The 22,754-nt window shown below is 41.8% G+C and overlaps 1 protein-coding gene and 1 pseudogene across 2 annotated transcripts in view; one reads left to right on the top strand and one right to left on the bottom strand.

The window, feature by feature from the left end:
* The first annotated feature begins 282 nt into the window (after window positions 1-282).
* The window catches only part of USP34 (ubiquitin specific peptidase 34), a 218,811-nt gene continuing 196,339 nt past the window's right edge, over window positions 283-22,754 (top strand). For both annotated transcript variants that reach the window (XM_075535336.1, XM_075535335.1), the window contains exon 1: window positions 283-957. In XM_075535336.1, the coding sequence (XP_075391451.1) occupies window positions 915-957 (43 nt within the window). In that variant the 5' untranslated portion in view covers window positions 283-914. The remainder of the gene's footprint in view (window positions 958-22,754) is intronic.
* LOC142430285 (small ribosomal subunit protein eS24 pseudogene) lies at window positions 21,918-22,435 on the bottom strand (annotated as a pseudogene).

The following is a 22,754-nucleotide window of genomic DNA, read 5'->3' as shown; positions in this document are numbered from 1 at the left end:
CGCCCCGCGGGCCGAGCGCTGGGGAGGGGGCCGCGGGGCCCCCGGGCGCCGCGTCCTCCCGGTGGGTCCGGAGGACAAAGGCGAAGCGCGGGAGGCGGGGACAGGCGGCTCGAGTGACCACCCTTCCGCCGGGGCTCGGAGCGCGGGCAGTGAGTGGGCCGCGGGCCGCGCCGCCGCGACCCGCCCGGCGCCTCCGCCATCTTCGTCGACTCACCCGGACTCCCCCCGCGGCCGCGCTGGCTTCGCGTTTCCCTTCCGGCCGCTGACAGAGATCCGGGCTGGGCGGGGTGGGCGGGCGAGCGAGCGAGCGCGCGGAGGGGGTGGACCGAGGGCGGGGAGGCCGGACGGAAGAGGAAAGGGAGGGCAGCGGGCCGGCCGCGGCGGGCTGTGGGGCTTGCGGCGTGTGTGCAGAGGGCGAGCGGGCGGGCGGGAGGGCAAGAGCGGGCGGGAGGCGGAGGAATGAGAGCGCGAGGCGCGTCTCGTCGGCCCCTTCGTCCGGCCGGAAAGAGCCGAGCGCAGCCCGAAGCGCTCGATTAAAATGGCGGCGGCGGCGGCGGCGGCCGCGGCGTCTGGTCGGTGAAGTGACTCGGCTGCTTCTCTCCGCACCCGCCCCCTCCCCCCCTCTCCCCTCCCCCTGTCCTCCCCCGGCCCCCCCTCTCCCCGCCGCCGGCGCCGCGGCGCCCCTCCGGCCTGCGCACCGCCCCTCGCCCCCCTCCTCGCCCCCGCCCGCTGCCGGGACCGCCGCCCCCTCCCCCAGTCGGCTCCCCGCCCCGTCCTCGCCGCCGCCCGCCCGCGTCGCCTCCCCGCCCCGCCGGCCGGCCAGCCCCCTCCCCCGCCTCGCTCCCCTCCCCCCCGCCGCTCGGGATCAGTCAGAGCGACCCGGAGCGGGGGAGGGGGGGGGCGGCGGCCGAACGATGTGCGAGAACTGCGCAGACCTGGTGGAGGTGTTAAATGAAAGTAAGTAGCCGCGGCGGCCTGCCGGGGTGCGCGGTGTGGGGCGCCCGCGCCGCTGCCCGGCCTCCCCCGCCCGCCCGCCCGCCGCGGCCTGAGGGAGGCGCCGGGCCGGGCGGCGTGCGGGCCTAGCGCCCGGGAAGGTGCTCGCCGGCGCGGCCGCCGCCGCCGCCGCCGCCGCCGCCGCCGCGTCTCGGGCCCAGCCCGGCCCGGTTACCTGGGCGCCCGGCGGCCGTGCCGGGCCCGAGCGGCCTGGGCGCTCGGAAAGTTTCCTCCTTACAGGTGTCAATTAACGACGGCTCTCGCGACGCCCTCGCCCCGCCGGGAAGGTGAGGGCGGTGGGGTCGGCGGACCCGGCGCGTCTCCCGCTCCCGAGCCGCCGGCCGCCCTCGCTCGATTTTCCGCGTGCCGCCGCGGAGGCCTGGCTTACCTGCTCCTGTTCCCTCGAGTCCCTGGGAAGGAGGGCGGTGGTTTTTCGCGGGCCGTGGGGGCATGAAATCCTCTGGCAGCCCGTCCGGAGCCGAGAACGAGCTGTTGATAGTGGCGTCTGGAACCCGCCTGCGGACTCACGGCCACATGCATTCGCTGCCATTAGGGGTCTTGCCCTCGGTGGTGCCGCTCGCCGGGTTCGCGGTAACTTGGGCAGCATTTGCTGGCTTCGCCGCGAGCTGACCACCCCGGCGTAGTCATGGCCTCTGCGCCCAGCTCCCGGGGGGCGGCCCGGCCGTGCGCCTTCCACTTTGCTCCACCACAGAGGCGGCGTTTATTTACCCTTTCTGGCCATGGAGCCTCTGTGGCTCGCGTTTGCTCTGTCTTACCCCGCTGGCCCCTTGTGAGGTGGAATTTCAGCTTCAACTAACACCGCAAGTCCACTCCGGGGCCCAAAGGCCTATTCGGAAGAGGCGAATTCGATGAAAAGATGAATTTAGCCCAACTTGATCGTTAGGAAAATGCTCATTTGCGAACAGTTGTGGGTTTCGGCTTTGTGTTCTGCCTGTGCTACCCGGGAAGACTTCTAGACCCGTTTTCTAATAGGATTCCCTTAAAGCAGTGATTCATAAAATGTACGGTCTTGTGTTTGCATTTCACTTGCTAAATAATAGAGGCAGAAGGTTTCTAGTTTACTTTCTCAACTGCACATATTTGCCTTCTGACAGGTGGAAGTAGACTTTCACATAGTCAAATTCATCTTTAATTTGACTAGAATTTTCAGATACCCGACATGTTTCATGTGCATTTCGAGGTAGTTTTTATTTTGGTGAAGGTGGTGATATGCAAATTTTTAGTGCTTGCTTCATTACGCTCCTTTATATTTCAGATGTCAATTGTGATGATGACTTTGTTTCAAATTGGAAACTGAATGGTCTTAGTGTCTACTATATGCACACATTAGTAAGAACTCATTCATTTACATAATTGTGATTTAAAGTGATCTTAACCTTAAAACGAAAAGTTAATTTTGAACTTAAGAATTTCTAAACAGGATGGTATCAATAGATACCATCTAAAGCTTGTTAATCTTTATTGCTCTTGAGAAGAGATGGTATCTTGACCACTGCAAGGAAAGGCCCTACTGAAGATTACCTGGGAACCCCCTAGAACTTTGGTTGGAAGCACCCAAAAGTTCATTTTGATGTATGGCTTTTTAGAGTAATATATGCTTGAATAAGAATTGCACTTTTATAATTTTAAGTAAATGCATGTAATTTAAGAAGGTTCACAAAATATGCATACCCATCTGAAATTCGTTTTAATGAAGGGATAAAAGAAGCAAATGGATGTCCCTAGAATACTTTTCGGTTAAGTAGCAAAGGGTTGTCCCTAAAACAGTTTCATAATATTTCCTTTAAGATCCAGTTTAAAAATTTGCTTCCTGCACACCAACTTCACAGTGATGCTTCCTCTTTTTTCCTGCATAATTCAGCAATTTTATATGTGGTTTATAACAGACTATTTCAGTTTGCTTTTTGAAGGGGTTAGTTGTTTTAAAATAATAGTTACATTTTTCCTTTGTGTAAATCTTGTGTCCACAGCAGCATGACTGTGTTAAATTCCTTAAGAGCTGACAGTATTACTCTTACCTTACCATAGTAACATTTACATGTGATTGGGTGGGGACATGATGGATGGAGCTTGATGAAACTTGTTGAAGTATGTCATATTTTTTTTGTAATCTTACAATAATTAGCTAGCTCACCCCCCCCCCAGTACATTGCAAAGATGAGCATCACTTCAACCTTGATTAGAAATTCAGAGTAAGACAAAAAAATGTACTCGGAATTCTTGTCTCAGTATAGCTCCTTGTGAAGAAGTCAAATTATGTATGTTTTGGATAGTATACTTCAATGTACGTTTAAAAGAGAGAATTAGAATTATTTTTAAGAAAAGGCAGAACCAAAAACATGTATCTTGCCAAATTTACAAATAGTGATCAAACTTTAAGGAGTCTTGGTGAACATATTAATATATTAAAATTTTCATGTTTTAAATGAAAGTATAGACTTCATGTGGGTAGATGATACATAACTTTTAAAAGTTGGTGGAAAAATAGAATTAAATGATTAGATTCATTTCTCACCCACCAACTCTTTGACGCACCCTCAGAATATATGCACAGTATTGATAAGGGTGAGACCTTCATGAGAAATCTGTTTTTAAAAATCTGATCATGTAGTAAAACAAAAATCGGTATCAAAAGATTGTAAACTGTGCCCTTTTGTCATGTTTTTGGTGAGGCTTTTAGTATTACCAGTTACGTGATGTACCTCTAACCCTGTTGAGAGTCTGAAGCTGTGGCCTCTCACCATGGAGACAGACTCGCATACATAGAAACAATTTTGCCTAAGGTTAAGGGCCTATTGACGCTTGTCCATGGTACCAGGCTGAGGACCTTGTGATTATGGGCAGATCACCTTCCCTCCCTCTTTTTTTGAGAGTCATGGAGGCTATCGTAAAACTTGACATTGCAACTTAAAGTGGTGCTTTGGCTTTTGTGTTAGAATAACCAGTGGTCATGTTCTCGAGTTACTATTTTCCTTAAAATGCTTTTGCTTTTAATAAAGAACAGAAGAAATATAAAAAACTCCCATGTATTGAGTGAATTTTGCAGTCAGGTTGCAGAATTGCATTCAGTATAGAATTAACTTGAAGCAATAAAGTTGTATGCTGGTTCTGTTGAGTTTGGATAGCTTTGCTTTTGTGAACCATTTCCAACTAAGCCCAAAGCATTTCTTGATGTCTGAGAAATTAGAGGCCTAAAAAGGTTATGTTTTAATTAAGGTCACTCTGTGGTAAATAAAGTAAATTTTTTTCTGGCAGCAGAATGAAAATAGCTTTAAATGTACATCAGTCTTAATCCACTTTATTCTCTGTTTAGTCGGTTACAGTCTACCAACATTTTTGAAATAGACAACTCTTTTGTCCTTCTTTTCACTAGCCTTACAGTGAGGCATGGACTCAGAATGTCAGTTTTAAAGGTGAAGAAACTAACTCAAAGATCACCTATCACTTGCGTAGTAAGTGGCCAAACATAAACTGGAGCTCGGAAGTGATAATGTCTGTATTTGAAGAATAATTCTATTGGCTTCTTTTTAAAGCAGAGTTTTTTCCCCTCATAAGTGTCTTTAACATCAGTATTGTGAGGTGGGTTCTCAACTCTTCTTAAAACTAATGTGACTTGTTTGTGGCAACATTGTTATTCTAGAGGAACCAGGATTTAATCCCAGAATGGGTAAAGCCCATGTTTTCACAGGCATGCTATCTTGGAGAAACTTTGTGATGATCTACTTAGATGTAGGACATTATTTTGAGTACATTGTTGGGTAGGCATAGTAAAAATCTTAACTATATTAGACATTTGAAAGTGCTTGTAAATGTAGCTGAGTGAAACTTATTATTTTTAATCATTTTATTGGGGGCTCTTACAGCAAAACATTGCATACATCAATTGTATCAGGCATATTTGTACATAGTTGCCATCACCATTTCCAAATCATTTCCCACTTGAGCCCTTGGTATAAGGTCCCCCTTTTCCCCCCCTCCCAACCTGTGAATCCGTGATTAATAATATATTATTATAATTTTGTATCTTACATAGTTGTCTCCCTTCATACACATTTGTTATTCGTCACCAACCTTGTGCTGGGTCTCCATCCCCCACCCCAATCCCTCCACCCTCATGATAACATTACTCCCACTACTATTCCTGAGGGGGTTTTTCTGTCCTGAAATCCATGTGTCAAGAGCTCTTATCTCTGCCACTGTGTGTTCTCTGGTTTAGCCACATTTGTCAGGTAGAACTGGGTCATGGTAGGGGGAGTGGGGGTGGGAGGTGAGGAGACATTCAGGAACTAGAGGAGTGATGTGTTTCCTTGGTGCTGTACTGCACCTTAGTTGAATCATTCCTTAGAACCCTTCTGTGGGGGGGATATCCAGTTGTCTTCAGATGGGCTTTGGGTCTCCGCTCCAAACCCCCTTGTTTGCATCAATATAGTTCTGGATGAAACTTTGTCTCTGTAATGACTTCTTTGATTTTTTTTTTACCCCCTCCCCGACTTCTTTGATTTAATTACACATCTAGAGTTCTTTAGTATAAATGGATAGGTACTAAATTAATAAGCCATTAGTAGCCATAATACTTTTAAAAAATTGTAACTTAGATGGAAGTTACAATTGTAACTTAGATGGTTAATTTTGTATTCCAGTCCAAACTAACCATCTCTCCCCCCCACCCGCCAGTCTTGATTTCTCTTCTCCATCCTGTGGATCACCAGCAACACCTGTCAACTAACTCTTGCCCTTTGCTTTATCAGTCAATCTGTTTCTTGTCCTCCCAGGTTTGGCTAACTCTAAAGTCTGTTGTTCCTTTTGGAATGAAAGTCTTTATCCTAGTTTCATCTTCCCCTTTTATAACAGTGGTCACATATGATAGTTGTCCTTTTCTGATTGCTAAATTAACTCAACGTTCTGATCTCCAGGTCCACCTATGTATTCAGCACTTAGAGGTTTCACCATTTGTTTTTCAGCGATGCATGGTGTTCAATTGTGTATATGTATCAGTTTCTTCCTTTGTGTATGTTATGCACCAATGCTTTATCGATTCTTTCACACATTGAGGTTTTTCCATGTTCTTGCTATCGTGAAGTGTTGCGATGTATATGGCTGTGCAATAACACACTGTTTTTGTAAACATCTGTAAACTTTGAACTGAAATTTTAAATAGGAAAATTTGATTTTACTGCAATAGTTTTGTTTTCAATTTAAGAAAATGCCAAGTATATATCCTTTTAAACCAGTTAGTATTTGAAATACTGGTTTTCAGATGACCATATTTACAATGTCAGTGTAACTTAAAAACCATCAAAGCACTGCAAATATGTGGGTGGATTATTAATACATTGACTGTATCTGCATTATCATGAAAAGAATTATTGATAACATCCTCTAGTGCTGTATTCATGAAACATGTCTTTTAATATTAGCATCCATATTATCTACTTTAAAGGTTTCTGTTATGTGTAAATTGATAACATTAATAAAAATTAATGGCTTCAGAAAGTCAGAAACTTTACAGTAAAGATGTGACACAGACTTGTGACTGCACCCAAAAGCTGGGCTAACTTTTTCTTTTATACAAGGCCCCTGATAAGGTCTGAATTAGAAAGATTGCATATACAAATTTTAGATAAATTGAAAATTGTCTGCCGTTAGGTTGCCCATCATTTTATCATCCAGTGGTGTAACTCCTGTTGATGCTTTAAAAAATTCCTATTTTTTGTACAAATTTATATAAAATTGAAAATGAGATACAGTTGATATTTAACTTGTTCCACCTAACATCTTGAGTATTTCTCTTACTAACTTTATTGAAAAAATGATTTTTAGTGCTAATGCTTCACATAAAATTTAATAATGCATTTTTGTTTCTAGTTCTCCCATTTTTTTTTATAAATGCTACAAAGACCGTCCTTATAGATAAATCTCTTGAGTTACCTGTCTAATTTGTTAAGGTGGAGTCCCGGAAGTAGAGTGCCTGTCTCAAAAGGTACAGCATTTGGAAATCTCTTCATATTGTCCATTTAAAGAAAGGTTATACCGAATTCTTTCTGCTGACCCTGTGCAACTTGAGAATGACCTTAAATGATATTCTTAAAAAGTGTTATTTTTGCAAAGCATTAATAGTTGCCAGAATGTTTAATCACTGTCCATTGCATTTAAAACGTTTTTCCCGTTGCATTTCTTATTTAATAAATTGTGCTCTTTTTTGCACTTACTAGGTTTGAATGTTTTTGTTTTAATTTATATAAGCTTCCGTTTAAGTGTATCAACCTGTGGTCAAGTTTGCTGTATGTTTCTTCGTGTGTGTGTTATCTTTATTTTTTATGTTTTCTTTATTTTTCTATATTGTGCAGCTTCCCTCCTACCTTGCCCCCCCCCCAAAAAAAAACCAAACCACAACATATGATTTTCATGTTACTTACTTCAACTGTTATAGTTTCTCATTGCTGAAAGAATAAGGTCATACCTACCTAATTCCTTAGTTTGGAATATACAAAGGGGGTTCAAAAATTCATGATTAAAAAAAACATCCTTTTATTCCATTTTCCACAAAATTTTTGAAGCTCCTTCATATATCAGCGTTAGGCCCAGACTTTGCTTTTTCCCCCCACTATCACTGTTCTCTCTTTTTTTTTTCTTATGGTGCGCCTCTTCTACAGTCCTTCCAGTTCAAAACCACCAGCTGCTCCTAGGGAGAAAGATGAGGTTTTCTATTCCTGTAAAGAGTTACCGTCTTGGAAGTCAGTCATTCTATTCTGTCCTTCTAGGGTCACTGTGGGTTGGAATCGTATTAAATGGGAGTGAGTGAGCATGTGAATTAACATCAAGCCTTGGTGGCATAGTGGTTCTATATGGGGCTGCTAACTGTAAGGTCATCACTTGGAAGCCACTAGCCACTCCAGCCGAGAAAGACAAGACTTTGTACTCTTGTAAAGATAGCCTTGGAAAGCCAGAGGGGCAGTTCTGCCGAGGGTGGCTGCGAGTTGGAATTGACTTGATGGCAGTGAGTTTGGTTCTGTTTTAATTAACATCAGCCTCCCTTGCTGGATAATGAATTTCTTAAAAGTCAGGGTCCAGGTTGTTTTCTTTTCAGTGTCTTAAACAGATTAGGTGTTTATTAAACATTTTAGTTAATGAAAACCTGTGTCATACATAGAGTGTTGTGGTTGCTTATGTAAACTAGTAGATTTCTAAGTGGGTGTTTTTGGATGAAGTTTGTTACAGCAGTATATCATATAGAGTATGTTGCATTTCATCACTTTTATTTAATGAAAGATCCCTGGTATCACCATGGGATAAGTGTTGGACTGCTAACTGCAAGGTTGACAGTAAATTTATACTTTTTAAGTATTGACTTGTTGGCAATGCGTGTTAATGGGTTTTCAATGATGCTTTGCCCAGGGTGCGACAGACCTCTAGGCTTATGTTTGTAAAAGATACACAGCCTACTAAACTGTGCTCTAAATCAATAGACAACAAGGTGGTTGTGGTGGGGGTGGGGGTGGGAAGGGGGTGGGAGGGACGGAGAGTGAATATGAATGAGAATTATCTATACTCAAGTATATATCTATACGGGTGAGATTTAGCTTTATTGCAGTTTTTCAAAATGGGAGCTGCTGCCCCCTGGAGGACTCTGGAATGATGCAGGGGTCTGTGATTTTTGTTAATATGTTACTATTCTCTTAAATTTTATAGACTTTAAAAACAATTTCTGAAAATGATGGCAACATGTACAAATGTGCTTGACACAATGGATGTATATATTGATTGTGATAAGAGCTGTACAAGCTCCCAATAAAATGATTTAAAAACAAAAACAATTTCTGAATATTAACTTGTGAACTGATGAAAATATCAACCTTGACTCTCTTGTTTCTACTTAATGTGATAGAAGACAGATTTCCCATCCTGTCCATAGTCTCCTTAAAGAACCTATCTCTTAAAGGGTCTACTTTTAACCATGAACTACTAGAGATAGACTTTTGAGTCATTGGATTGATTGGTAAAAGATGCAGTTAGCTGTAAGCGCTTCAGCAGTCTGATATTGGGGGTGTTGGGGGGCGGGCGGGCAGAAATACTGAGCAAGTGGCGGAGCAGTTTGCAGGGAGAATTGGGGCAGAGAGCAGTGCGAGTAAGTAGTCTGTGTAGTACCCCAGCTGGAGGGGAGGGTTCCATAGGAGCTATTGGATTAGCATGCAGCCGAGTGAGTTTGTTACCAATATTGCCCTGGGATGGTCTCTTCTCTGTTAGAGGGTTGGGGAAAACTTTGTTTGTATGCCTTTTCATGATTTTAGGTTGGATCTTCTAACTTGAGTATGGGGAGTTGTCATGTCAGTGTTGTGGCAGGAGAAAAGTTGAGTAAAAGTGGCTTTGTTTTTCATTCTGAAAAGGTTAGTTGCTTGTTTAGAAAAAAATCAAATAGCTGAGAAAATAAGAAAAGGAAGAATGGGCCCTTGAAGAATGAGCAGGTACATTGTGCTGAAATAAATTTCCTCAGGGCAACTTTCTAGGCCTTTTCTCACCAAAATATGTAGTTTTCTTTTTCCTTCTATGCTTTGAAACAATCTTATCATATACTCTGGGAAAGGGGGAACCAGTTGCAATGATCAACACATAACCACACCTTCCCTATCCAGGGGAACAACAACAGAAACTATGGGGGAATGGAGACAACAGTCTGTGGCAAGATATGAAAATAATAATTTATCAAGGGGTCACTGAGGGGGGAGGAAGGGGAAAAAGCTGATACCAAGGGCTCACTAGAAAGTAAATGCCTAGAAAAAAAATGGCAACATACATACCAATATGCCTGATACAGTTGATGTATGAGTTCTAAGAGCCCCCAATAAAATGATATTTTACTATATATAGTGTATAAACTGAGTTTTTCAGTACATTATTAATGCAGTTTTTGTGGTAAAATTAGGTGCCTCAGCTGATAATTCCAGTCTGCTTATACTCGAGTATATACGATAATTAAAAAAAATATCCTGGGAATCTCTTTTTTTGGGGGGGCGGGGGGATCTTCAATGACACAAAAACAGGTACCCAACTAAGAGGCTTTGTGAGCATCCACCCATTGATCATAACCAAAGGCAACTCAACAAAACCGATGGCCATCCAGTCAATTCCAACTGGTATCTATCTACCTATAGAACAGCATAGGACTGCCTCTTTGGGTTTCCAAGACTTTAAATCTTTACAAGAGCATACAGCCTTTTTTTTTTCCCCCTGCAGAGTGTCTATAGGGTTTGAACTACTAACTTTGAGCTTAGTAGCTCAGTTGTAACCCACCATCATCAGGATGCTTTACATTATAGACACAATTACATGCATTTTGTTTGCGATCAATGCATATGTGTAGGACCTAGAAAGTACCCTAGTAGCAATATGTTATGACTGACTTTCATACTGGTTTTAAGTCACCATAGCACAAAATAAGGAAGTATTTTCTATCCTATGTAAATTCACTGCCTGAGTGATGGAGCACATTCTGATTATGGAGGAAGGCTCAGTAAGCAGTGATGAATGTGGGAGGTGTAAGAGTAATGAGTACTAAAGTGCAGAATAAGTTGAGACTTTTTTAAAAGAATGCTGAAGACAGTTGAAGTTTTTATATTTTGAAGTTCATTTGAAAGGATAATGGATCAACTTCTTGGTAGAGTGGTGTAATATGATGTGGTCAGGTGATTTAATTCTATTCTAATAGTGTATGGTTTGCATTTCCCCTTCCATCAGAAGTCCCTAAGTTGGGAGGAAAAAAATCACATTAAGAAGGACTCTTAACCTCAAGACTGTTGGGGAATAATGAGAGCTTTGTTAGTGGTGTTTTGCTCTCATACGGATCTATGTAGCCATGAAGACCAAACAGAAGTTTTCAGTTTTAGAGGGTCTGGATGAGTCAGAATTGATTGGATGATAATGGGTTTTGTTGGTAGTGTGAAGAGTTAAATCTCTAAATGTGGGAAAATTACACGATATGAAGTTTTACATCTGTGGGTGTGGGGGTGAAGCTTAAGTGTCTAGAAAGCAGAGATTTACAATTATTGCTTAGGTCTTGCTTATTTTGACAACTATAAGAAAAACTTGTACTACTAAATCATTTGGGATAGAGTGAGGTGATAGTGCAGAGCTGACATAGTACTCATAATATGTAAGTTATATTAAACCAATCTAATTTCTTCTTTGATCTACAATCCAGTATAGTAAACCATAGAGATAACTGCTGCAGATAGGACACATTTTAATTATATCAGGGCAGTTGGCAGAATCTGATCATGTTTTGTTTGTTTTTTTGGTCAACTTGGAGAGAATATTATCCTTAGTTCTTTTTTTAGATTTTCAGTAATGATTGTTCATTTTTAAACGGTTCCCTTGAAATGGAACTGGCCCTTTTTCCAGGGGAGTGTGGGATGTTGGAGGCTTGCCTTGCTTCCAGGAGCCCTGTGAGCACTATCAGGTTAGCATTGGACTGCTAGCCCACCAGCCACTCATCGGCAGGAAGATGAGGCTATCTATTCCGATACAGATTTACAGCCTCGGAAACCCTGTGCAGGGTCTATGAATCAGAATTGACTTGGTGTGAATTTTGGTTTTGTCTGCCATGTTTCAAAACTAAAAGCTCACTTTTCATAAGTTGGGGTTCCATGTGTACTTTCTTTTGGGGAGAAAAGTGTGTAGCCACTTTATAAATAACCTTAAACCACTAGCAGTATTAGGTGATAAACCAGTTGCTGTGGAGTCCATTTTGACTCGTGTGTTGCAGAGTAGAGTGTTCCACGAGGCTTTCAAGGCCATGACTTCATAAGCAGAGCTTTTCTTTCAAAGCTACCGTGTGGGTGGGTTTCAACTGCCAGTTTTTTAGTCGAACATGTCAGTATTAGCACCACCTAGGGACTTTTTTAGATGATCAAACAAAACAAAAAGCCCAAAGTCATTGAATATAGGACGTAGAACTGCCTCAAGATTTCTAGGGGAGCTAGATGGCCACTTGTTTATCTTCGAGCCTTTAAGACCCCAGATGCTATTATCTTTTGATAGCTGGGCACCATCAGCTTTCTTCACCACATTTGCTTATGCACATGTTTGTCTCCAGTGATCATATCAGGAAGGTGGGCACCCATTTATATGATTTTTAGTTCTTTGATGTCTGATAACTGGTCCCTTCTACACCTCGTGGTCAGCCAAGCTGGTGTGACCTTGTGGTCAGCCAAGCTGGTGTGCTCCTTCCATGTAACAAAGCCCACATGGAAGAAACACACCAGCCTTTGTGACCATGAGCTGTCGAAGGGATCAGGTATCAAGCATCAAGGAACAAAAAATCATATCATTCAAAATGTGGGTGAGTGCAGAGTGGAGACTCAAAGCCCATTGGTAGCCAACCAGACACCCCTTACCTGAAGGGTTGTGGGGACGAGATGAGCTAGTCAGGGTGCAGGGTAGCAATGATGAAACATATAACTTTGCTCTAGTTCTTAAATGCTTCCCCTCTCCCCCCACTATCATGATCCCAATTCTACCTTACAAATCTGTCTAGACCAGAGGATGTACATAGGTACAGATAGCAACTGGAAACAGGGAATCCAGGACAGGTGACTCCTTTAGGACAATTGGTGAGAGTGGTGATCCCTGGAGGATGGAGAGAATGGTGGGGTAGAAAGGGGGAACTGATTACAAGAATCTACGTATAGCCTCCTCCCTGGGGGAGGGACCGCAGAGAAGGTGGCTGGGGGAGATGTCAGATAGTGTAGTATGACAAGATAATGATTTATGAATGATGAAGGGTTCATGATGTAGGGGGGAGGGAGGGGGAAAATGAGCAGCAGATATATATATTTTTTATTTTACATTTTATTAGGGGCTCATACAGCTCATCACAATCCATACATATACATACATCAATTGTATAGAGCACATCTGTACATTCTTTGCCCTAATTATTTTCAAAGCATTTGCTCTCCACTTAAGCCCTTTGCATCAGGTCCTCTTTTTTTCCCCCTCCCTCCCCGCTCCCCCCTCCCTCATGAGCCCTTGATAATTTATAGATTATTGTTTTGTCATATCTTGCCCTATCCGGAGTCTCCCTCCCCCCCTTCTCTGTCATCCATCTCCCAGGGAGGAGGTCACGTGTAGATCCTTGTAATCAGTTCCCCCTTTCCAACCCACTCGCCCTCCACTCTCCCAGCATCGCCTTTCACACCCCTGGTCCTGAAGGTATCGTCCACTCTGGATTCCCTGTGCCTCCAGCTCCCATATACACCAGTGTACAACCTCTGCCCTATCCAGTCCTACAAGGTAGAATTCAGATCATGGTAGTTGGGGGGAGGAAGCATCCAGGATCTGGGGGAAAGCTGTGTTCTTCATCGGTACTACATCGCACCCTGACTGACCCATCTCCTCTCCTAAACCCCTCTATGAGGGGATCTCCAGTGGCCGACAAATGGGCCTTGGGTCTCCACTCTGCACTTCCCCCTTCATTCACTGTGGTATACACACACACACACACACACACACACACACATACATATACTTTTTTTTTTTTTGCATGATGCCTTATACCTGGTCCCTTTGGCAGAGCAGCAGATATTAAGGGCTCAAGTAGAAGGCAAATGTTTTGAGAATGATGATGGCAACAAATGTACATATGTTCTTGACATATGTATGATGTATGTGTGGATTGTGTTAAGAATTGTATGAGCCCCCAATAAAATTATTTTAAAAAAGATTTCTAGGGGTATACTTTTTTATGGAAGCAGACTGCCCCATATTTCTCCTGTAGAAATGCTAAGGATTCATATTCCATGATGGTCCTCGTAAAGCTAGTTCAACATGATAGTAGGGTGCCCAAATCTCATTTCGTGTGTGTGGTGCTGTGCTGAATTATGTACAACATAGGGATACTGTGTTATTTGTCAGGTCATCCCATAGCTCCTGGTGACCCCAATGTACGACTCAGACGTTTGTGATTCATAGGGTTTTTATTGGCTGATTTCCAGAATGGGATCACCAGGGTTTTATTCATATTTTTCTTAGTCTGGAAGCTCTAATGTAACCTTTTCAGCATCATGACATACAAGCCTCCATTGACACGTGGAGTGATCTTGCTGGAGGTGTATCAAGCCCATTTTCCCCTCATGAAAGGGGAGAATTCTTCCATTGAACCACCACTTCTCCTCAATGAAACACACAGGCTATGTGCACATGATAATAACTTCATGTTTAACTGAAATGAATTTTAGAGAGGTTAATTCTGGTCAAAGTGATTTGGAAGATTTGAAGGGAGATCGAAGATTGAACTGGGGCTTTTGATTAAATGCTGGGAGTGAGAACAGTGAAATGGCTTTCAGTGACCCATGCCATGATGGCTCTGCAAGACAGCTCTTGTCACCCTCTCCTTGTTCAGTATGTCACATGGATTGCTGTTTAGAAAAACTGCTGAGCTTTGATTTTGCTGGGACTTTATCTCCTTCCTGTACCTGAAAAATTTTATTTAAATGTTTATTAATATTTTTTCATGGAGGCCTTTCACAATTGCCTAATTTATTTCTGGTTCTTTTTCTTCAAAGCGTCCCCCCCCTTTTTTTTTTAAAGAAAAAGTTAGCTTACTAACCTACATCTGTGTGTGTGTTTTAAATAAATCATTTTATTGGTGCTAATACAATTCTTATCACAATCCATACATACATCAATTGAGTAAAACGCCCTTATACATTCGTTGCCCTCATCATTCTCAAAATTCGCCTTCCACTTGGGTTCCTGGAATCAGCTCACTTTCCTTTTTTTCCTCCCCGCTCCCCCCAGCTAACCTACATCTTTACATAGTTCTATGTCAGAGATTTCATAGCATAGAATTTATGGATTGTATATTTGATTTTTATATTCTAGTTAATAAGACATAATTTCTAATAAAATAAGTGTAAATAAAGACTACCATGATTAATCATATAATCTCCCTGTCAACATTCTACCCATTTATCATGATACAAGAAAGTTATATCAATTTTGAGTTGTGTCCACTTAAATGTCACAATGCGCTAATAATTCTAAGTTTTGTTTTTTTAATCATTTTATTGAGGCTCATACAACTCTTATCACAATCCACACATACATCAATTGTGTAAAGAACGCATACATTCTTTGCCCTCATCTTTCTCAAAACTCACATTCTGTTTGGGCTCCTGGAATCAGTTCCTCATTTTCCTTCCCCCCCCCCCCAAAGCGTCCCATTTTAAACCAGTTGTCATTGAGTTGATTCTGACTCATGATCCTGTTTGTGTTGAAGGGAAATAAGCTTCATAGGGTAGAACGGTGTAATTCTGAGTTTTGTTAGTATAGTTTTACAAAACCATATAGTCTTATTACTTTTTTTGCGACTTAAGTTTTAATAAGTTTCACAGTACCTATTCTGTGAATGAATACTTGTTGAATAAATCGGGAAAACAATCTTAAGTAGATAAAGGAAGAGATGTCCATGTGAATCCTGCCAAGCTGGATATGTAGTGACTTTTCTGGTTTTCTCTCCTTTCTTGGATCATTTAAGTACTATTAATCTTTGCTTTGTGAAAATCCTACCCACCACCCCTCCTTCATGAAAAGGTATATCAAATTTATTTTAATTTGGGTGACTGTTTACAGAGCAAATTAGTTTTCCATTCAACAATTTATAGGCACGTTTTGCGACATTGGTTGCCGTCCCATCCTACTTCCTCGCTGGGTTTCCTGTTTCCGTTTGTGCTGTCTGTAGAGCTTTGCTTTTGGCTAGGTGCTGCCCTTTTGGTTTTGTGTGAATGATTGTACTGAGAAGCACTCTTCCCAGGTGTTGCTCTTCACTTTATATGATTATTTGGCTGAAAGTCGATCTCTAAGGGCTGGTTTAGTTCCAGGCTTAAAGGCTAAGGACCACAGTCTCTTAGGGGTTCCACTAGTTATCAGACCAGTAAATTTGGTCTTTTTAGGGTTTTGAATTTTATTCTGCATTTTTATTTCTCTCTTGTTTAGAACTTGAGATCCTAATCAGTGGTTGGCAGGGACTATCGCCTCTTCTGGTCTCAGAGCAGTGGAGGCTGTGGTTTGTGTGGTCCCTTCGCCCTTTGGACTAATGGTTTTCTTGAGTGCTTGGTTTGCTGTATTCTTTAACTGTTTTTCATGAGGAGAGCCCAGGAGTTGCATCTTAGATGGCAGCATTCACAAGCTTTAGCTCTTCATTCTCTAGTCACCCAAGGTGGATATAGAACATTGATTTTGGACTAGTTCTGCCAGTTGACCTAGATATTTCACCAGACAATGGCCCTAAGTTCTCCAGCCCAGCGACATAATGCCCTCAAGGTGTTTGATTGTGTTAAGAAGATTTCAGTACTTTGCCTTCTGTATGCTCCACGAAATCCTGGGATATATTTACAACACAACTGGATGTTATGCTCTTCTTTTAATTCAGTTTCTCGGATTATGTGCTCCACATACAGATTGAGTAAATACGGTGAAAGGATACACCCATGATGCATACCTTTTCTGATTTTAAACCAGAGAATCCCTTTGATCAGAATCCCGTCTGATTTTTAAAAATAAATAATTTTATTGGGGGCTCTTAACAGCTCATAACAATCCATACATCAATTATATCAAGCACATTTGTACATATGTTGCTATCATCAGTTTCAAAACATGTTCTTTCTACTTGAGCCTTTGGTATCATCTCTTTTTTCCCCTCCGTCTGCCACCTTCCCACCCTTGTGATCCCCTTGATAAATTGTAAATTATTATTTTCATATCTTATACCGACTGCTGTCTCCCTTCACCCATGTTTCTGTTCATCCCCTATTCTTCTGATTTAAACCAGAGAGAATCCCTTTTCTGATTTTTAAACCACAGAGAATCTCTTGGTCTATGTATGTATGTAGGTTCTTCTAAGTACGCAATTGAGTGTTCGAGAGTTCATTTTTTCTGTAACATTATCTTATGATCCACACAGTTGAATGCTGTTGCTTAGTCAGTAAAGCAAGTAAACAACTTTCTGGTAAACTGCTTTTAGCTAAGATCTGAAGTTAGCAAAGATACCTCTTCCATACGTCCTTTTCTGAATCGATCTAGGATTTCTGGTGGTTACCTGTTGCATCCATTTTTAGGTTATGATACTAGTAATATTGTTTACTAGCAAATTCATTTTCCATGAAATAATTCATGTAGTTTCCCCATGATTCTGCTTACATTCTCTACAAATAGCACTCTTCCCGTTTTCTCCCTTGGGCTCCCGTTTCCATTCACTCGATTTTTCTGCCCGCCTTGTCTTCTCACCTTTGGTTTTGGGCAAATTTTGCCCTGTTGGTCTTGTACAGTTGATTGTTTGAAGGGAACACTTTCCTCATGGGTGTTGCTGTTTATTATATATAGTCTTATCTGTTATTTGACCTAGATGTGGCTGCTGGGATGCTTTGAGTTTCAGGTTAGGACAATTGTCAGGGGAAGCCAGCCCCTAACAAATCATCATGGGTCCAGTAGGCGTAATTGTTCAGCGATGATAAGTAAATATTACAGTAAAGTCATAGAGAATAAGAGAGATAGAGAAATGGAAATAATGGAGTCAGACACATTTCATGGTAGCATGCTCACCTTAGCTCCTCTTGGTGGTCCACGTGGAAATGGAAGACGTGAGGGCAGGAGAGCGAGATTTATTGCAAACCAAGGCTTATATATCTTTTGGGGTGTGTATGCCTCCTAATTACAGGTAAAGGCATACATCACAGGAAGGGGTTGTACAATAGGCAATACAAGCAATAGGAGGGGGATATACAATGGGTATAAGCGTAATAGGAAGGGGATGAGCTAGGGGTGTACACATAATAGGAAGGGGAGGGACTAGGGGTGACAAGAAGGGTGGACCCTAGGTTCATGATGGCGGCCTAACCTTGGTTGCTCTTGAGTGGGCTTGACCTCCCTGGGTTCTCCACAGGGAAACAATCCACTACTACCCTTATCAGAAGGGAGTGGACCATACTTAGGGTGGGACAGACTGATAACCCTTAGGGAGAATAACCCCTGACCTACTTTTGTTGACCTCCAACTGTATAGTCATTTACCATGCAGCTAAGCAGCTAAGTTTGGCAGATATTTGGGGAGACAATTTGGGAGAAATCTTTGTTTCCCATAGACAATGGCCTTATAGATTCCTTCATTCTCTTTCAGACTAGTAAGTCTGGTCTTCTTAATTTTCTTTTTTAATTTGAATTTTGTTCTACTCCTTTACCCATTATAATTGAGACCTGTTGATCCTAATCAGCATGGTACTGTCTAGTTTTCTAGATAGATTCTATCAGTGGTTCTCAACCTGTGGATCACAACCCCATTGGGGATGGGTAAACCTTTTATAGGGGTCGCCTGATTCATCAAAGAAGCAAAATTACAGTTATGAAGTAGCAACGAAAATAACTTTGTGGTTGGAGGGGGTCACCACCACACGAGGAACTGTGTGAAAGGGTCATAGCATTAGGAAGGTTGAAAACCACTGAGACAGAATTTCATGCTTGGTAAAGTGGAGGGGCAGGGAAGGACGGGAGGGGAAGGCCCTCAGATGGATTGGCATCGTGGCTGCCTTAGTGGGTTCACACATAGGAACGATTGTGAGGATGGCACAGGACTGTGCAGTGTTTCCTTCCATTGTGCACAGGGTCGCTGTGGGTTGGAGACAACTTGATGGCACCTAAGAACAGCAGTCTAGTTCTTGTTTCAGTTAAAGGAGGCTCCTGTGTACCATTCATCCTTTGTACTAATTACTCCTTGAGTCTTTTCTTTTTTTGTTCTAAGTGGGAACAGACCAACCTATAGTTGCTTTTAGAAGGCTGTTCAAAAGCTTTTAAGACTCTAGATGCTACACTTCAACCTAGGATGTAGAACTTTATGAACTGTACTTTGTCAATTGACCTTGAGATAATGGTCCAGTAGTTAGGAAGCATAGGTAGTTTTCATTGCTGTGCCTGCTCTGTGCTCTAATTATGTGAGAGGTCTTCAAAAAGTTAGTGAAAAAAATTCAATAATGTAATTCAATTCTGTGAATTTTCTAAACCCTTCTCATTTGAGTATGAATGCAGCATTTACACACACCTATGTAGAAATATTCTCAAAAGACATAAATGTTTGCAGGTATATACCCATAATCTATTTCACTTTTTTAGCATACCAATTGACCTGTGTATTGACTCATAAATATATTTTTTGTTGATACAGAATTGTTTTTTATAGTTACCCTTTATTCACCCCTCCCCCAGCATTTTATCTTTATTGATTTATTTTGCCCTTTATTCTTGTGAATCTCCCACTATCGTCCTTTTTCCTTGGTTAGGTTGTGCTGACTTCTCTCATATCGGGCATTGCCTTTGTCATCATCATAGTTAACCCTGGTGTACTGTAGTTAGTGAGTCTTCCTTTCTCCTCTTCCCATCCCTAGCAATAAATACTGTTTCTATTTTATGGGTATAAATCTATTCTTGACGTTTCTAATAGTGGTACCATGTACACGGGAGTACCCCCCCCCAAACAAAACAGGAAAATATTTTCAAAGCTATGTATTAATTTTTTTAACAAAACAACCTTATCACCTTCAAAGTAACTCTCCATTATACTTGTCAAATATATGGTTCCTTTTTTTATTCCATTTTTAGAAACATTTTTTCAAATTTATCTGTTTGGATGGCTGGCATCACTTCCCTCTTTTTTTTCTTCACCTCTTCTGTGTCATCAATATTCTGTCCTTTTATGTCCCTCTGCATTGGGAAACAAAAAAGAAGTTAAAGGGAGTGAGGTCAGGTGACTTAAGATACATCAGGCAAGAGAGGCCTGCTGTTTTTTGCCCAAAACTGGCAATAAATTAAATGTTGTAATTCAATTCTGTGAATTTTCTAATGCTGCGATGGCTGCTTGAGCAGGTGCATTGGTGTAGTGGCAAAGCCAGTCCCCAGTCTACCACAAATCAGGCCTTTTTTTCCTCACACACTGTGAAGACAATCTTGTCAGAACCTCTAAATAGAAAGCTTGATTAACAGTCTGACCTGGTGGAATGAACTTCAGATGTATTAGGAGTTGACTTTTTCTTCTGTTCCGGAAGTTGACAGACGTCCAGAATGAGGTTTGTCAACACCTTTTCGGAAATGAGAAAACCACTTGTACAACTTGTGTTTTTCCCTTAGCACTGTCCTTGTAAGCTGTGTTTAACATCACATTTTCTGCGGCATTTTTCCTGGGCAGGAAACAAAATTTCACAGCTGCACATTATTTTCTTAAATTGGCCATCTCAAAAAACACGGTTTGAGCAAAAAATTCACTGTGACCAGAGAGAACCTTTCCAGGCAGTGCCACTGGGTGCACTAACTCAGTTGCTTGATGCTTGCTTAGAGGGAAAACAGTACTAGGAAAGCTTCACCCAGCAGAGCCTTTTCCCATTTGGGGGTTACCCCCTCACAATAGTTGCCCTTTTGTGATTGACTTAGTTCATTCAGCATATTGTCTTTCTGATTCATACTTTATCATTGGGTAGTAGTCTGTTGTGTGTATTTACCACAGTTTATCTGTTCATCTGTTGGTGGACATTTATGTTTTCATCTTTTGGCTATTGTGAATAATGCTGTGAAGAACATATGTATGCATATGTCTATTTGTGCCACAACTCATTCTCCAGGATATATACTTAGGAGTGGGATTGCTAGACCACATGCTATTTCTGTCTAGCCTTTTATTTTTTTCTCTCTATCTTTTCAGTAAAGCACCATTCCATTTCCCATAGTGTTTGTACTGTTTTGCAATCCTGTCAGCAGTGTATAAGAAACCCCCACTCCTCTCACAGCATTGCTTTTGTTTTCTTCTTTGTTTTTGATCATTGGCATTATTTTCAGGAATAATGATTTGCATGACTGTAAGCATTTGTTCACATATTTGGTTGCCACCTGAATGTCTTCCTCAGTTGAAATATGTGCTCTTGTCTTTTGCCCATGTTTTAATATTTTCATTGCCCAGTTTAAAATTTATTTTTTGTTGATAATGAAATTTAAAAAAATCATTTTATTGGGACTCATAAAATTCTTACCACAATCCATACATACATCCATTGTGTCAAGCATATTTGTACATTTGTTGCTATCATTATTCTCCAAACATTTGCTTTCTACTTGAGCCCTTGGTATCAGCTCCACATTTTCCTCCCACCCGCTCCCTCATGAACTTTGATAATTTATAAATTATTATTATTTTGTCATATCTTGCACTGTTCGACCTCTCTTCATCCACTTTTCTGTTGTCTGTCCCCCAAGGAGGGGGTTTTATGTAGATCCTTATAATCAGTTCTCCCTTTCTACCCCACCTTCCCTCTACCCTCCGGCTATCACCATACTCACCACTTGTCCTGAGGAATTCATCTGTCCTGGATTCCCTGTGTTTTCAGTTCCCTCTCTGTACCAGTGTACATGCTCTGACTTAGCCAGATTTGTAAGGTAAATTGGGATTATGATAGTGGGAGGTGGGAAGCATTTAAGAACTAGAGGAAAGTTGTTTCATTGTTGATATTGCCCCCTGACTGGCTTGTCTCCTCCCTGTGACCCTTCTGTAAGGGTATGTCCAGTTGCCTACAGATGGGCTTTGGGTCCCCACTCCGTACTCTCCCTCACTCACAATACGATTTTTTGTTCTTTGATGCCTGATACCTGATCCAGTCGACAGCTTGTCCTCAAAGAGGCTGGTGTGCTTCTTCCCTGTGGGCTTTGTTGCTTCTCAGCTAGATAATGAAATTTTTTGCACATTTTATATATTACTGACCAGCTGATCGGTTTTATTTTTAGTTTTGGGTATGAAGTCTTTTTTCTTTATTAATCCATAGTTTTAATTTTTTTTAAATCATTGGAGGCTCGTACAATTCTTTTTTTATTAAGATTTTATAGTTTATTAATTCTCTGGTGAAAAATCCACATAACCAGTGCAGATCAAGTCACTGTAGATGCTTTATTCTTTGTTATCCAATCTCCAGCTCACTTTTTGCCAGCACCCACGCTGGCCTTTGCAGTCCCCCTGACTTTCTTCATTCTGTTCTTGCGCTCCTTGCGTTGCTTCCTGGAGGTCTTTTTCTTCTCATACAGACCATGTCTTGCAAGTCTGTGTTTAGGTTCATTTTTCTTTGCATCATCCAAAGAATCGTAAATCATGCCGAAGCCAGTAGTCTTGCCACCACCAAAATGGGTTCTAAATCCAAATACGAAAATGACATCTGGTGTGGTCTTGTACATTTTGGCTAGTTTTTCACGAATTTCTGTCTTAGGCACTGTTGCTTTTCCAGGGTGAAGGACATCAATGACCATTTGTTTTCGCTGAAGTAGTCGGTTGGTCACGAACTTCCTGGTCCGGATGGTTACCGTGTCATTCATGATGGCACAGAACGCTCAGACAGCCAGGGACGAAAAGGCTGGTACAATTTTTATCAGGTAGTTTTAATTTTTAAAACAATTTTATTGGGAGCTCTTACAGATATCGTAACATTCTTTAGTTCAGTCACATCAAGCAGTATAGTATACTTGTTGCCACAATCAGTTTCAAGACATTTTCTTTCTTGAACTTCTTGATATCTGCTCCCCTTTACACACACCCCCCCCCCCCCCCGCTGTTGTGAAGTCTTGATTGAGCATAGGTTTTTAGTAGGTCTCACTATATCTGTATTCTGTTATTTGTTTATATTCTGATATTTATGTGTTTTTAGTTATGTTTTAGAACCCCAATGT

Source organism: Tenrec ecaudatus, chromosome 17 (genome assembly GCF_050624435.1).
Source record: "Tenrec ecaudatus isolate mTenEca1 chromosome 17, mTenEca1.hap1, whole genome shotgun sequence".
Lineage (NCBI taxonomy): Eukaryota > Metazoa > Chordata > Mammalia > Afrosoricida > Tenrecidae > Tenrec > Tenrec ecaudatus.
This window is presented reverse-complemented; position numbering and strand designations above follow the sequence as displayed.